Source organism: Cyprinodon variegatus, unplaced genomic scaffold (assembly GCF_000732505.1).
Source record: "Cyprinodon variegatus isolate N-32 unplaced genomic scaffold, C_variegatus-1.0 Scaffold45, whole genome shotgun sequence".
In the NCBI taxonomy this organism is placed as follows: Eukaryota; Metazoa; Chordata; class Actinopteri; order Cyprinodontiformes; family Cyprinodontidae; genus Cyprinodon; species Cyprinodon variegatus.
The window spans coordinates 1,930,909-1,948,646 of record NW_015150498.1 but is presented as its reverse complement, the minus strand read 5'-3'; the positions used below and the strand labels follow the sequence as shown (position 1 = coordinate 1,948,646).

Genomic DNA, 17,738 nt, shown 5'->3' with positions numbered 1-17,738 from the left:
GCCATTTAGAGAGAAAATAAACAAATAAATAACAAAATACATTTGCAAAGTAGTGAATCATCAATCATCAGACTGGGAGGGGGGCGGCAGGCAGCGTCCAAAGCAAAGAGCGACATTTCAATGAGAGGAGGGGGAACAATGAGACGCTACACTAAAACAAACTTGTTCCAGCTCTCCAACTTCAGCACGGAGGTTTGGGTTCGGGCTGCAACTTTTGGAAAGTCGTCATACACTAAAGCTTTATCCAGCCCCGCTCATCGCTCTCTGCTCCGTCGGCTTTAAAGAAGAGCTACACTACATGCATAACCTCAAACTTGTTTTACTCTTGGAGAAAGTGCTATTTTAGTTCAGCTCAACAAGTTCGATTCACAAAGCCGGCGTTCAGCGTATTTTTCCTGTTCTTTCCTGTCTCGGTAGCAGGTCTACTCTGCGATGGCACCGCCACAGTAATTGAAAAGAAAGAACTTTGTGAGAGGCCCGTCCTGTCCTCCTCTCGGTCTACTATAGGTCCAACGAGAAATCACCGTGTTAGCAACCCACGTCTTCTGTCTCAGTTACCCTGAGTTAAAAATGAGAAGAGAAAACAAAAAAAACAAACAAAAAAAACCCCTAAAACACCCAGAATCATGGATTGGCTTTTACATAATCAGTCACAATAACTTAAAATATATTAAAATCTGCCTCTCCCCCACCTAACAACTAACCCCTCCCGCTGCATATTACCCACCCGCCCTCCCCACCATAAATGCACATTGTTTCATACATAACTGCTTTTAAACTGTCTTTGAGGTTTGAGGGGGTGCGGGGGGGATTTTTTTTTTGTTTAAAACTTCTCAACTAAGCTGCTTCTGCTTAGTCTGCTTAAAAAAAAAAAACCCAAACAAAACGACAAAGAAAAAAAACAAACATCAGCAATATGTTATTAACTAAGACAAGTTCAAATAGTTCAGCCTGGGCCAGCTGAAGCCTTTGCAGGAGTCAAGACCATGAACTGGATAGCAGCACAGTTTCATATTCTGATCCAAAAAAAGGCCGTCGTCCAGTTAGAGGTCCGTGAGGGAGTGGAGCTCACTTCGGAGTTGACGCCCGAAGGCGGCTCCGCCTTTTTCCAGGATCAGCAGTGTCAGACTGAAGGAGGTCCATGAGGTAGCATCCCGCCCTAAAAACAGCTGATCCATAATCAGAGTACCCTTCAAGTTATCCCTTGGCGAGAAAACGAAAACAAACAGAAAGGAGGGGGGTGGATTCGGCGCGTCCCGCGTCAGAAAATGAATCAGCATCCGAAAGGCGATGTGCACCTCTGACCCGTTGCAAGGTTGCGACTGGGCTTCAGAGACAGACCATAATAAGTGCATGATGCATGGGCAACAATGCCGAGGTAACGTGGTCTGTAAGCGCCAGACCCAAAGTGTAGTGCAAAAGAAAGCAAACCAAATGAAAAAGAAAAGAGAGAAGAAAAAGGAGTTGATTACAGAAGTCAGTAGTGTCCACGAAACTCACAAACATGCATCCCTGAATGACTTTTGTGTCTCCTCTTGCTCACAAGAGGACGGGTTAATGTTGCTTTCGTCTGCACAGAGATTATATTTCTAAGGAGGAAAGAAAAAGTTTGCAGTTAAAGCATCATGGCTACCTGGCAAGAGGAGAACGGGTTTGATTCCCAACCTTTGTGAGGAAACGATGGGATGATTCAATCCTACAGTTGGCTTTTCAAATGTAAGAAACAGTTCACTGACCAATTTCAGCAAATTCTATAGAAAAGGGGCGAAGGGGGGGGTCCAAATTTCCAAATTTTCTTTTTGAATTTAAACATTCTTATGTTTTCCTCAGCAGTAGAATTCATCCAGAGCCCAAACTCCACTTATAAGCAGCAGCAGATCCGTGTGTAAAGTTCAGAAAAAAGGAGAGGTGGGGTGTTTTTTTTGGGGGGGATTATCAGCATGCTTAAGGAATTTCCATAAATTGTCATTGAACTAATGTCCTTAGTGGTATTTGTTAAGCTTTGGATATAAAAGCTAAACAAATGCTTGTTCAGCACCTGGCGGGTGCTGCGGATCACAAGGTGTCTGATTAGATGTTTCTCTGCAGTTCGTTGTTTTTTTTATTTAGGAGACCTCCTCATACCATCCCTCCGTTTGTGCTCACCCAGATACTGCAAAGTAAATTGGCACAAAAGAAAGCCCCGTCCGTGTTTAAATTGACATAAGCCGCGTGACTGAGGTTTAACATGTGTGGGTTGTTTAGTCCATTGGTTTGGATTCGTCATCAGTTTTCTCCTTTGTGTTTTCCTTGAGCTCGGAGGCAGCTAGCGCCAGGCTGTCGTCTCGCGGGGTCGTCGTTGACGCGTTATCCGGCTCCCCCGCGAATTCCTGGCCTCCTGCTTCCATCTTCATCATCAGCTTGAGCTTCTTCTTTGGGGGGTTCTTCAGGGTTCCCATGCGCTCCTTTACCTTGTACTCAAGGGTACTGTGAGGGATGCCGTACATGTTCTGCGCCTTAGACACGCTCATCTTCCCGCTCATCACTACTGCTATGGCTTCCTCCAGAATCTCACTGTTGTACTGCCGATAACGGCCCCTCTTCTTCCTTGGCTGCTTTGAGCTTGGGTCCACTTCCACGTCAGAGATAGAGTACGCCGGCCCCGAGGTGGAACTGTCCAGGTCAGAGTTCCAGTACTCGGCGGCTCCGTCCAGCAGGCTTCCCAGACTTCCACCCCGACGGTTCTGCTTGGGTAGGATGGCTCTCAGCTTTCGACTCAGACTGTTGTCACCATGGCCGCCTGCCCCGACCCCCATGGCTCCATAACCGTACAGCTCAGAGGCATGGGAGTCCCAGGAAAGATCCATTCCCCGTACTTGTGGGATCTTTAGGTCGACGGGCGGCGAATGGCCTTGCTCTCTCTTGCCTTCGTTGAGGTGATGCTGAGCCTTAGACACCTGATTGTGGCTGTGTTGGTGCAGGGAACTCTTATATGAGAAGGCTCCATGGTGGTTGTGGTGGTGATTTTCCAGGAATGTAGGCAGGTCTTTGAGGTCGTTTAGAGCTCCACCAGCCTGCTTCAGCTTCATCAGGCTTTCGAGGTGAGCCTTGCTTTCCCAGAGAGAAGCGGAGCCCTTTTGACTAAGTAAGGAGTGGGATTGGCCATGATTAAGCAAACCAGCCGACTCTAGATTGGCCAAAGAAAGAGCTGCTGGCTGGCTTAACAGGCGGTGCTTCTGGCTAAGTAGCTCCTCCTTGATGCGCAGCGAGCGGGCCAGCGGCGGCTTGAAGGAGTTGGAGATGACGTAGCTCTCCCTCAGTCCATCCTGCAAACTTTTTTGCAGTAGGCCATCCTCTTCTTCTACTTCTGACAGGGTGCGCTCTGCCTTCAGCAAATGTCTGCATGGAATAGAAGAACAAATTTCAGAACATGAAAAACCTAGACTTAAAGGTTTGGTCTGATTTCTGTTTATAGACTTGCTTTGTTTTTGTTTTCAAATTACAACAGCAACTATTTAGGGGGGTTGATTGAAAGTTATTTTCACTCAGACAAAATGGAGGGCATCCGATTCTTCCTTAGGTTGAAGTCCAGGTTTGACTGGATCATCCTAACACATGAGATGCTTTGTGACGGGCAGAACTCCATTGCAGCTCCGACTATATGCTGATGATGTTCTGCTTGATAGGAAACCTCTGACCCATTCTTATATCCTTTGCTGCCCTTGCACGAGTGGCTTTGATTTGGCCCTTTCACCTCTCAGAGGGACCCACTGCTGGATGATGTCATTTCAACATATATAGATTTAGATGGGGCTAGCTTTGGTCTCATATATAGAAAAATAGCTACTGGTTGCTGTCTTTTAGCAATGACATTCTCCTCATCACTCTTTAATTAAGACCAGGTTTTTAGCAGGTAGGGCAAGCGGTAAAGACTTGAACTTTACCTAAAATCATCATTTGATGACATGAGACTTCACTTAGTTGTATTAGTAAAGAATTGTGTCATGACTTTGAGTCCATCCAAATTTGGCAAATTTGCCTGATTTGGAATCAGCCTCTGAATTGTGCAACGAGGACTTGTGACTTGGCTTTGAGTTGAGCATGGGTACTTATAAAAACTTTATTAAGTCAAATATTTACCAAAAATAGTCAAATATTCAGTATAAAGTCGAATCTCTATCTGCATTGTTTCCTAATATTGTTTAATTTTCATTGAGACTGAGGTTCAATAGTAACTAGTTACGTTTACTTGGGAAACTTTCGTAAAAATGTACTTTTAGAAGTAGATGTACTTTATTGAACTTTTACTTAAATTGTTGTTTGAGTATTGCTACGCTCACTTGAGTAAATCTTCTGATTACTCCACCCACCATGAGTAACAGAGAGCAGGTAAAATTCACTTAACATTTGATGAGTGGTTCATAATTTCCTAACATCACCTAATCTAAAGATTGGATGAACAACTTTATGTGAAAAGATGATGGCAAGGTGTTTTTTCTCTGTATAAATCTGTCATTTTTTAATCATGTCACTCTTTTTGTGTTTTTTTTTTTCATTTTATACTTTGAAATATCATTTTTTTTGTCTGATGACATCATTTTAAACATTAAAATAATTAGCCATCAATTGCAACTGCTATTCAACATTGAGTCGCAGTTTTACAAAGTACTTTCTTTTACTCTTTAAAAAGTAAAACTTTGCTTGAGGAAAATGTTGAGGTACCTTATCAACCTCTGCCCCACTTATTTGTAGGACCAATACTTATTTGGGTGCTTTTAAATCTGTTCTAACTGGCCTTTCCTTTCCATTGCATGGCCATGTATTTGTAGGCTAAATGTTTAAACAGGGTTTATGTAGGATGAGAATGAGCAACTCTAATTTAATGCTTTTTAATGTTCTTTTAAAGGGGAAAACCGTTTTTTTTTTAACATTGGGCCCTTGATTTTACGTTATTACATCATGTTCTATTCACCCATTTGAGTCTTGTGTAATTCTGAGCCGTTCTGAAGATATTCTGTTAGGTTACATCCAAGTAACGTCTTCCTATCGGCAACGACTTAAAGGCACAAACTAAACTGTTCATAATTTATCATTTATGGTACGCCAGCATTCATAACATGTAGGTGAATCACTGTCTCCCAGACATTCGCGGTTATATTTTTTATATGTATATCTTTTTAAAATAAAGCGGCGCGTGTATGGCGATAATTTATCCGACTCGCGGGCATCCGTGAACAACTATCGTACCGGGGAGACTCCTGGAACTTCCTGGAGACTTGGAATGTCTGCCATACTCTAGCTTTTTCTCCGCAACAAGCTTATTTTCACAACATACGGCTTTACGATCAAATGCAGTTCCGTGCAAACCACTTATATCTGAAATAATATATCTGACGAAATTGTTTTTCTCCTCAAATTTCGAACGTCTCTGGTCTTTGGTTCTCCTGATGCCTGATGTTCTCCAAAGTTTTCTAACAAACCTCTGAGGTCAGAAACAGTAGAGCTGCATTTATACTAACATGAAATGACACACAAATTTATTTACAAGAGAAGTATGCTACTGAAGATTCTCAGTCATCCAGGTCTTAGTCATTCCAAAAAAGTTACCGTACGTTTCAAATTTGGAAAACAAAGTCGAGTTTTTTTTTTATTTTTTACTTTTTTGGATTTCTAGGGAAGTATGATATAACGGCTTTAAAATTGGTTTTAGCCAATTATTTCTAAGAATATCTGTCCATTAAGCAACCCTGGGACGACATTAAAGTTTGATATTTATTTCCATGCAGTTGCTGTTTTTATTTCAGAAACGGTATTTTTTGGTCATATGCCAGTGATTGAGGTGCAGCAAAGGATTGTGGGTGTTTTAACATAGCAGAGAAACAAAGTCAGCACTGTAGTCAGCCTTCCATTGTCTCTAAATGGCATAGAGATTAATATCTGTAAATATAGTTTATCAGATATTAACGTAATTTTGATATTGGCCGAGATTTTCATATCGGTACATTCCAGAGATGGGGACTCGAGTTTGTTACTCGTACTGGGGTTGTGCTTAAGTCGCATATTTAATGACTTTAGACTCGACTTAGACTTGCATTTGAAGGACTTCAGACTCGACTGAGACTCGTGATTTCTGACTTGTGAACAATATTTTATTTCTAAGTGTTTTTTGTTTTACTAACTTGACTGATCGCCGCTCGCCTTACCCGCACACAGCAGAGGTAAAAAAACGGCTGTCAAACTGTCACGTAGCACTGACGTCGCTGACGCAACGCTACGTGACATATATGCCCGTGCGCCCGTGCGCATGCATGCACGATCGACAAGCCCAGCTTTAAAAACTTTATGGCAGTCATAGAGGAGAAATATGTTGTGAATAATGTTGTGAATTGGCACTAAATAAATAAACTGAAATGAATTTAAAATACTGTCCACCAAGTTAGTTCTGTCTGTTCCAGGGCATTAAGTTACAAAAAGTTATTGCCACAATGTTTCTTTTATGAAATAATTGTTATTGTCCTGCTATTTATTTAGGGTTTTTCTTTATCTGTTGTAGTTGCTAACTTCATATGTATTAATAAAAAGCAGGATTGTGATTGTTTTTTTTTCCACAGCCCTTATTTTCACTTAAAAATAAAAGAGCAGACATTTACTCCTAAAACTAGAAAAAGTTGTTACCACAAATGTCAGGTAGATACTGTAAGAAAATAGTTGTTTTTGAAAGAAAAAAATAATGATGCAAAATTTAACTGGGAAAAAAATGTGTGTGTGCTTTTTTAATTTGTATTTTTCATTTACCAGTTCAAGATAATGATCATTCCATAGATATAATAGTGACCTTTAAGCTATACCGTCTCAGATGAAAGGAGAAACAAGCAAGCACAAAAATTATTGCACTTATTTTAATTAATCGAGTGATTAGAATTTATTGTGCGATTAATTGATAATTGACTTGAGACTTGACTTGGACTTGCAAAAAAATGACTTGTGAACATGTCTGGTGCATTCCTATTGTTCACTATTTATTTGACCGTTTAGTGTAGCTGTTTATGTTGGATTTAAATTACGGGCACTAAAACAAAGAGTGTATAATAGAAATGTATGCTACATGTGTAGGACCGTTATCTGTTAAAGGTTTTTTGTTTTGTTTTTCAAATTTTTAGCTAAATGCAACTATATGTGAATCCGTAACATAGAATCCAATAAAATACATCAGTGTTTGTAGCTGTAACATGACTAAATATTTTGCAAGGTATGGTTTACTTTATATCTATTCGAATTATTCAAATCCCTCAATGATACATTAAACAAAATGCAGGCCTGGATGCGAAATTCTTGTGGCATCTTGCATTTCTAATTTGCATATATGTCTGAAAGACGTTCATATGTCAAGTGCCTTTACTGGACCTATAGCAGCCGATGCGCCTCCTGCTAAGTAACTATAGCAACAGCTGAAAAGCTCTTTAAAGGTACTCCCATAGGTTCATAATCACAGGAAAGAGCATGGACGGCATATGAGGGATGGAACTTCAGGGACCTCTCTCCTGGAGACGTATTATTCAAAAACACAATGTCACTGGCTGCTGTGTGGGGAGTCCACAGCAGGAGATTTAACTCAGCTTATCACTGTGGGCCATCTTAAGTCTGTTGAAAACAATACAGGGCTAATATGGGCCATCGAAGCCTGTTTCAGTCAGCATGCAGACATGTGGGTGATGCTTCAGACAGTAATGGTGGATCTGTGGTTTTTATTCCAAAGGGACAGTTCAGGATTTTTTTTTTAAAGAGTGTAAAATATGTGAGTATGCCTCTCTAGAGTCTTCCTTTAAAATAATGCACATTAGTTCTTGAAAGATAAAACTAATCAGAAAATGGATCAAACCCAAAGCAGCTTTCTATCACCTTAAAGGATCCATATTATGTCAAATTAATGGTCTTGTCTAACCTGCAAAAATTTGTTGTTTTTTTTTTGGTACAAAATGTATGGAATTCATTTTTGTTTCATTATTGTTGCATGCAATGAACATGTTTTGCAAATAAAACAAACAAAAAAAAAGGACAAAATGTTTGTAAATATAAACACAAAACAATTGCAATCCAGAAATGAAAAAAAAACTCTTTGATCTTAAAAAACTTTTTCTCAGATTTTATGTATTTTTCATTATTTTCTATTTCCTTTTTACAGATTTTACATTTTTAATCCTATTTTTTTATTTCTCTTTTTACGAAATTCCATGTTTTTTCAACTGCGTTGCACAGATCACATTCTCTCTACTTTAAGTCCAGTCCGAATGCTCGCTCATTAGAATGTTGTTGCTGACGACGATGCAAACCAAAATAAATTTGTCTTCTTCAAAATAATTTTGTAGAATAGAATTAGTAAAACTGAATCTGAAATCGCAAAATAAAAAAAAAATAAAAAAGACAAAGTTTGAAAATATAAAGTTTATAAAACAAATTTTATATCAACAATACAGTTCAAATCAGAGGAAACAGCAAAGTTGCTCTCAAAACTTTTTGATTAAGAAGTTTTTCAGTTTTATGTCATGTTTGAACTTTTTCAAATTTCCGTTTGCAAAATTTGTTCTTTGCTTGCAAACAATAGACCAAAATTTATGCTCCATCTTAATGACTGCTAAATTTCATAAACAAGAGCCGAATCAGCAGGGGCGGCGCAGAATGAGGTGGGGGCGGGGACCGACACAGGGAGAGGCGGCGCCGCAGTGAACACAAGTCTTTCACATAGGTTTGAAAAATACAGCACCAGAAAACAACTAATATAGCACAACGAATGAATATTCTGCAGTAGCAAAGTTAATATTTCATCATATATATGCCTATACACCTATAGTTGGAAGCCAAACCATATATGAAACTTTAAACCATCATGTTTGCATCGTTATTCAAACAGAAACCAGGTTCTATTTACACAGGAAATTAAATGTGTTCTTGGATTGGTGGGGGCTACATGTCAGCTGCCTTAACAAAGAGGAATAAAGAAGGTGAATGAGGAGAAAAAACCCAGAATGACGGCTGCATCGATGGAGAGAGGCTGTGACCATGATAAACTCTGCTCTATAAACCATCGTTTATTCAGTTTTAGTGACAATCTTCAAAATTTTATCATTGTCACTAAAAACAATAAAATAATGAAAATGCAGCTTTTTTTAACATAACTTATGGAAGCTAATTAGTTTGCCTCTGTTCACATTTAGCAAAGCTTCAAAGACACAAGGAAGCAAAGCTAACATGAAATATTTATATATATTTAAATTTTTTTATTTTTTCTTAATAGCAAAATCTCACTGTGGGTGAGAATGATTGATGAGTGCAGAACAAATAACCACTAATACATTTTAATTTTGACGGTGGAGTGGCGGCCTAGCGGTTACGGCATAGGGCTTGGAATCAAAAGGTTGTGAGTTTGAAACCCACTCGCACAGACTGCCATTCTGGGTCCCTGAGCAAGACCATTAACTCCACAATGCTCCCCAGGCGTTCCAACGATGGAAGCCCACTGCTCCCCAAAGGGGATGGGTTAAATGCAAAGAGTTCATTTCTCCATTTTCACTGCAAAAACGATCTAAAAAAAGTAAAAATGTCTTAAATTAAGTGTATTCACCATTAATTTGAGTAGGTAAATGATATAGTTTGGAATGAAATGAGTAATTTTACTCTTAAAATAAGATAATTAGATAAAACGCACTTGAAATAAGTCAATGCAATTGTGTTTTTTTTTTATTTTAAGTGTAAATTGTCTTGTTCCACTGCCTCTTCAATCCAAGAACAAATACACTTATTTTAAGAAAAAATTACTTATCTAGATTTCGATTTTTTGCAGTGTTGAGATGCATAAAAGTTTTATTTATGTATTTATTTTATTGGTAGAATCCTGAACTGCCAGCTTCACAGTCTTTTCTGTTTTACCTGGAAGTCTCCCTTGCAGAAATATTTGTAATGTTTGCTAAGCTATGGCAGATGAACTGGATCTACAGGTTCTGTTTCCTACTCTGGGACATATTTGATGATCTAATCGTTCTTCACTGGGAGGAAAACTTCTGAGCCCGTGGGCCTCGGGGCTCCTGGGAGCTCCAGGTCTCCACAGTCTCCAGGGTTCAGGAACACGCTCTAAGTTTGCCTCAACAGCAAGGTGTGTGTTTGTGAGTGGAGGCGGGAAGCACAAAGCTGAGTCTCAAGAGGATTTTTCTGTTTCCCAAAGTTAAAGCAAAACCAGGGTTGAATCCAGAGGGAAAATGTATGGAGTGAATTCTGTTCCATTATTGTTGCAAGTGAAAAATGCATTTTGTAAATATAAATTTGAAAAATTACAAATTTTTTAAATGTAAATTTGTAAAAAAAAAAAAAAAGTGATTCATTTGAAAAACTTCTTAATACAAAAAAGTTTTGGAGTGTAACTTTACTGCTCTTGTAGCGTTTTTGTTTCTTTATTTTTTCCCTGCAGTTTTTCTTTTTGTTTTAAACAAAATACAGACACGCTCTTGACCAATAAAAATATTGCCGCTAACTTACAGCAGAACAATAGAAATGCTTCGTCACCCCAGAAGTGAAGAGAATGTGATCTGTGAAACCCAATTTCAAAAGAATAAAACTCATAAAAGTTTAATCTAAAACCCTGAAATTTGAAAATTAAAATTCAATAAAAAAATAACTTTTAAAAGACATTTGGAGAAAAAAATGAATCTGAGAATACAGGAAAGTTCTTTTCAAAACCTTTTTTTTATTTAGAAATCATGAAAAATTTTACTTCTAGAGTTTTTTGTTTTCAAATTTTCAATCTACAAATGGGTTCTTGCAAAAATAATGGAGAAAACTTCACTCCATATGATACGACCTCGTCTTTACAAGTAACTTTTAACCTGCGGGTCCAAAGGCGTCTGAAATCGGATTCCAAAACACTGAGGAAAAATTTGCGACTGTGCAGCGTTTCCAGATGCTTTAGGCGCTAAACCTGGAAGCTACAGGTAAAGCGCCCCCTGGTGGCTGAAGGTACACAGTTTGGATTTAAGTACTATAAAAAACTAAATTGAATCGGTAATAAAGAGGCTCAGATCCTTCATGTTTCACATACCAGTTATTCACTGATCCCAAACTGGAACCAGGAGACTTTTACAGGAAGGGAAAAATGTTGATATGTATTAAAATAAACCAAAAAAAGCAGATAAGACACCTTCTAAATGATATTGTTGACCTCAGAGTCTGTGATTGAGGTCTTTTGCTACATTTTTTCTGACCGATTGTTGATTAAATTACATTAATAAAGCATTTACTGGCAGTTTCCTCAGCTTGGTACCTCTCTCTTCTAACAGCCACCTTACTAACCGTCTGGGACTCTTGTAAAATAAAAGATCACAACCAAAGTATTTACTTCTGGATCAAAAGGACTGCTGCTGACATCTTAGGAGGAAGATTTTTTTATGCACATGCTCTCTCAATCGACCTTTTTTCCCTGATCCATATTTGACCCAAAGATCAAAAGTATTTCTGAAAATGGCAGCCGCAATTAGTGTCGATTGTTTATTCCCTCTTGATGCAAAAAAGCGAGGTGTGGCGGCCGGCGGCTCCAGCATGGCTTCGAGGCAGAGCGTGCGCATCAATAAATTAACGGGGAAAGCAACGCAGGAAACTGTCAATAGAGGCAGAGGCAGCTGATTGCTTTTTCGGAAAACATAAAGCCGTGATTTGTCAATCCGAACGGCTGTTGAACTCTGACTCTGGGGCCAGGGGGGGTAGGTAGGAGGGGGTGGAGTCCGAATTATAATCACCTCTGCATAAAAACATCAGCTGTTGCTACCTAAACATCACCTCTGCTCTGATCTGCAGAAAATGAGCTCTGAGGTACGATAGTAAAAGATGGGATTAGGGGACTGGTAACGCTAAACTGTTGATGCAGAGATACGGCCTTTAATAGAAACACAGAGGTCCAGAAGAGTTCTGTTCAAAGCGGAACTTTAAACCCGCCACCTTACGCTGATAGTGACGCATCAGACTGATCCGCGTCCTGACAACCTATCCGACAGCTCGAAAGCGGCAGCGGATCGTTCACCCGTGGCTTCGTCAGGCCGTGTCGGTTGGAGGGAAACAAGACAGCTGACGGCAGCTTGACGAACAGATGCACGTCTAAATCTGATTCAAGTATGACATCATCACCTGGGGTCAAATATCCACAGCGGCTTCTGTGAGGAAACAGGAGTGAAAATCCGTCTCTGACACCCAGAGCATGGCCGCCGTCCAGAAAAGCCGACGGCTCATCGGAGGTCAATCGGCTCTTTAATCTATCATTTTGTGTCGACTTAACAATGATTGATTAACTTCTACAAACACTCTGCTGCTGTCGGATACAGAAACCAGTTGAGGAACTGGCCAAAACCCTCCTACATGTCTGTTCACATAGACAGCAGGTAAGTTGGGGTTAAATGCCTTGCCCAGGGGCAAAATATAATATAACAGGGGAAGGTGGAATAAAATCTACGCATCCTGTTTAGAATCAGGCAGAACGCCAGGAGCTTTTCTGATGAACAACAGCCTGCAACCTCCAATTAGTAATGCTCTGCATTTTTGCAGGAGCCTAAACTGATTCTACCTACACATTTTTTAAAGAAGGGGAAAAAGGCCAAATACGACATACATTTTTACCGTTTTTACACCATTCAATCTAACGAGGCTCCAAAGTTTCTATGGAAGACAAACAAGCTCACAGCATACCAGATGCTACGGATCCATTATTGCATATTAATCCTTTGTTTGACATCCAGGCAGGCCTGAGCTATCTATAGTTATGCTGCTATAGGCTTAGGCTGCTGGAAGGCAGACAGACCACCTTTCATTCTACCTCTACTCTCCCATTCTGCAGCATTTACTAGTTCAACCTGTTAGGATTATTTTTCATTAAACCTTAATATTCCCTGCCTGTTTCTAATTTTATGTTCTCTCTGGCTTTGTCTCATCAGAGTGGCTTCATCTGGTATTTTCCTGTTTGACTGTAACTCTATCCTGGAGAGAAATATCAGCAAAACCTTTCATTGTTGATGGGCCTGTTTTTGAATTGAACTGAACCCAGCTTGAGTTCTTGCTGCTGAAAACAGTTAATTTCACTTCAGTTCTATTCAATTAAATCTATTTAAATAGCACCAATTCACTGCAATTTGCAGAGACTATTAAATCTGATATACAGTCAGAATGATAATACATTTTCTACCTTATGAAAACTGTCTGATTGCATCCAGTCATTGACTTTGCAGGATTCGTTCAGTTAGATGAGCGGTGACAGCAGATATTTACTTGCATTGTGCAGTAATCCCTTGCACTGAGCATGCATGCGGCGATAGTGGAGAGGAAAAACTCCCTTTTATCAGGAAGAAAACTCCAGCAGAACCAGAACCAGGCTCAGCGTGTGCAGAAGCAGACATAAGAGAGAAACATAGAAGCACTGATCTACAGAAACTTTCTATGTAGCGCTGAACTAGCTCCCCATGTGGCTCTGTCTGGGAAAGAAACAGTCAATTTATTAGAAGAACTAAAACAACTGATTATATTAGTGATGCTACGACAGAGGACTTTTTTTTCCTGGCATTGCTCTAAAACGATTGGTTGGCCTGTATTTAGCTCCCCTTTCAACAAGTGAACCTGTTTTTGCTCCTAAACCAAACGCTGCGACTCGGCCACCATGTTTTAATGAGTTTGAGGCTTCTGATTGACAGCAGGGTCCTCCTGACTCCACGTTTGGATCAGTTTCAGTCGTGCTACCCGTCAAAACATACCGAAATGGTTTTCTGTGCTACCGTTCTAGAAACAGGATGTTCTGTATTTCAAAGCAACTAACAACCTAAATAAAAACTGTAGTAATTAGAGTGATTTTCCTCTTGTGACCAATCTTACCCTTTGTCCCCAGGTGTGAGGGTGAAGCCTGTCAGAGTTTTGGGGCCTCTGCTGCTGTTGTTCTTCTTGGTGGAGAGGTCCAAGACACCGTCTAAGGATGTAATCAAAGCAGCAGAAAACAGTTAACAGACGTCTAACCTCTTCATGATGTTACAAATAGATTTTGATTTCACGCTAGTTTCTGCTAACGGTGTTATCTTTATTCCAACAAAGGGTAAAAAACAATCCACTGGACTTTGTTTCCAAGTTTGAAGATGTTTCACTTCCCATCCAGAAAATCTTTTTCAATCAACGTGTCAGAAATATTGTTGAGTTTGAGGCTTTATAGAGAATACCAAAAACACATGGAAAACATGGTGTTAGCTCAAGCTAACATAGCTAACAGTAGATCACAACCCATAATATTTGTTTGTTCTAAGAAATATCTCATGTATAACGGTTCGTGAAAACTTTGAGGCAGCAGCGCAGTTTCGCATTTTCACCAGTCAAACGTAAACCGATAATGAAATAACTCTGCTAATGTTAGCCTTCCAGCTAACATTAGCAGTCCAGTCATCTACCCAGCATGCACTGCAAAGGTGAAAAACAAACAAATAAACCTTTAAAAAATGTTAAAAACTTCTAAATAAAAAAATCCTTTGAAAGTAACTTTGTTTTTTCAGATTGCATTTTATTTTTACACATTTTACATTATAAAATTGTATTATTCAAATTTCTCTTGCTTTACAGGGATTGTATTTTTTCAAATTGTGTTTTATAGATCACGTTCTCATCATTTTGGATGTTTCTATTGGTTTGCTGGACGTTAGCACCAACATTTTAATTGGTAAATGTGTGCGTTAAGAAAGAATGTTTGAATTGGGAGTAAAATAAAGGGAAATGGAATTTGAAATGAAAGATTTTAAAAATGTATTTTGGAAAGGAAAATTTACAAAATATAAAACCTGGGAAAAAAATTTCAAAATAAGATTCTTAAATATTTAATTGAAAAAAAAAAACCTAATATGTGAAAAAAATAACACCAAAGTTACTCTTATAACCTTATTTTTCTATTAATACGTTGATTCCGTTTTTTGATATTCTACAAACTGTCTACTTTGCTTGCAAAAATAATGAAACAAAATTCACTCCATACTCAAGTAAAAAAACACAGAGGTTCATGACGTTAAAAAAAACTCCTCATTGCTCTTATTACAGTAATGATTTGTTAAAACTATGGGCTGAACAGAAAACCTCACTTATTAACCCGCTAACATCAGCTATTAATACCCTCAGTAATACTCAGTAGAAAGCAGAACACAGAATATTCTGCTCAATAAGCACTTTTAAACCTCAAATGGATGCTTCTGTGAAATCAATAAAATAACCAGATCATGTTCCACAGTTTCCTTTTTTGTGCAAATAAAACCATAAAAATCTTAAAAATATGTAATATTTACTGAAGGTTGTTATATGATCTGAGTCTCATACCTTTCAGAGTTGCACTGCGTCATTTTAAGCTTTCAGCTTCTTTTTGTTATTGAAAAATGCTGGAATTGGAAACGTTGGCAGCATTTAGAGAGAAGCTCCCCAACCCTGGTCCTCCAAAGCCTTCATGTTTTTAAATGCGTCTCGGCTCCAGCTCAGCTGAATCAATGATGGTAATAAACCCTCAGCATGCCATGAAGTGCAGCTCGAGCCTTTTAAAGACCCATTTATTTTTGTTAGGTGTGTAGCAGCGGGGAAACATCGTAGAAATGCAGAACAGCGTTTGTCCTGATGACCAGGGCTCAGTGACCTTTGCTTTAGGAAAACCACAGTTAAGGTAAGGGTCTAAACTTTATAAAAATATGCTTAGGCACTACTGTTTTAACATCGCTGATGGTGTTATTAGCTCTACAGTGAAAAATGTGGGCGATGGAGACGAGAGCACTGCAAAAAATGTAAATCTTAAGTCATTTTTTCTTAAAATAAGTGCATTTTTTCTTGGATTGAGGAGGTAAGTGAGACACTTTTGATTTAAATTAAGAAAAAACAATTGCAATGTCTTATTTTAATTGCATTTTATCTGATTATCTTATATTAAGAGTAAAAATACTTATTCCATTGGCAAATCCTCTTACTTACCTACTCAAATTAAGGGTAAATACACTTAATTTAAGTAATCTTTACGTATTTCTAGATTGTTTTTGCAGTGGAATGAGCTCTGCAGATGGCCAACGTTTATTGTAGGCAATCATTGCCTTTAAAATGTTTGAAACCAAGAAATCTAGAAGAAGACTAAATTACACAAATATAAAAACAGGAATTTGGTGAGAAATAGAGGTCCATCTGATGTCTGTGCGCAGAAGGTGTCTCCAAACACCTCCTGTATTTATTCTGCAGCACCGTTCCTCTTTTCACATCATTGCTTGTTTCCCCCCCCCTCAGACCCGCTCGACTCCTCCTGATTTTCATCAGCCGTGTTTAAAGCCTTCCTATACAAGGTTTTAGAGTGCAATCACAATTTGATGTACCTGCAGGAAGGCAGTTACTATGGCAACCATACCATGTAACCGAGGGATATTTAACAACCTTATTGCGGAGGTATTTTCAGGGTTAGTTTCTTTTCTAATTTCAGGTAAAACCATCCGTCTTGGTGGCGTTCCACTGTGAATACTTTAGATCGCTCAAGCTGTGCGCTCTTTGCATTAAGCGTTTTTAAAACTGACCTCCGCAGTGAGACATCCCTGCTGTCAATCTGTTTGTGCAGCTCATTAGAGAATCTGCATCCAGTTCATTAGCGACTTTAGGAACTGCTTATTTTGTTTGTGCATCTGCATATGGAGCTACCTGTTCCTGTTTGAGTTAAAGGGCAGGAAAGAAATGCTCTGCTTCCCATCGCGTGGGCTGTCTGTCACAATGATGTCTGGAAAACACAATCTGCACCAATCTTGTTTGTGATGACTTGGGTTATTTGACACAGGAGGTCATCGCTCAAAGAAAAAAACGATATTAGTCAAAGTTTTCCACTTCTAGTTGAAGATTTTTGTTGAATTAAGAAAATTCGTAAAGTTTGTACTGGACTGGTTGGCAGGCATGTTAGAGCAGGGATTTGAAAAGTGGGGGTCAGGACTCCCAGGGGGGTAGCAACAGAGCAGGGATGGGAATTGATTGCTGGACAAAGTATACATCGGAATACATGAATGTGAATGTCCCCTGAGCAAAGAACCACTATTCCAGAAATCAAGTGGAAATTATTACTTATTATCAATAATTCTATTACAATGGTGAAAATTATAAACGTCAAAGAAAATCCAAGTCCGAAATTGGAGCGTAGCGCGTCTATATGTCGTTGTCCACCTGCAACCTTTGAAGTGCAACCCTTCTGCGCATGCGCTTTACCACAAGATAGGATAGAACGCCATATGGACGCGCTACGGTGGGATTTCTGACACCGGTATGGGATGGAGGGAGGTGGCAGCGCTATCTGGTGTGGCTGCTGTCTACCGACGCCTACAGTGACGGAGTCTATCTGCTGTCCAGAAGCTGACCTGGACCACTTACTGCGCGGTGAGTTGGGCTTTCCCAATGTTTGGACATTTAGATTGCTTTGCTCAGAGGTGGACGTTTTGGAGATGGCCATGCTGTCTCTAAAGGCAGGTGGAAACATTGAAGCGACCGAACATTTCACAAATAAAGATGTGGGATGGTAAACTGGCTCCGCCAGATGGATTTGCTCCGCATATCCATCTGGAAACCTTCGGTTGAAGTAATTTTGGGAAGGGGCAAAAATACTGGTTAGCTGATTGGCCTATGTTGGTGAAGAGGAGCCAATTGATAGATCAAACTCTTGCCGAAACCAGTCGGGAGAAGAGCAAAAACATCTTTTCCTCTGAGAAAAGCCT

General features: G+C 39.3%; 1 protein-coding gene across 1 annotated transcript in view; it reads right to left on the bottom strand.

The window, feature by feature from the left end:
* Positions 1–1,930: 1,930 nt before the first annotated feature.
* LOC107081948 (ligand-dependent corepressor-like) overlaps positions 1,931–17,738 on the bottom strand; it is a 22,329-nt gene continuing 6,521 nt past the window's right edge. Inside the window, exons 2-3 of the mRNA XM_015370332.1 lie at positions 13,873–13,963; positions 1,931–3,378 (exon numbers count right to left, since the gene is read on the bottom strand). Coding sequence (XP_015225818.1) covers positions 2,241–3,378; positions 13,873–13,963 — 1,229 coding nt within the window. The 3' untranslated portion in view covers positions 1,931–2,240. The remainder of the gene's footprint in view (positions 3,379–13,872; positions 13,964–17,738) is intronic.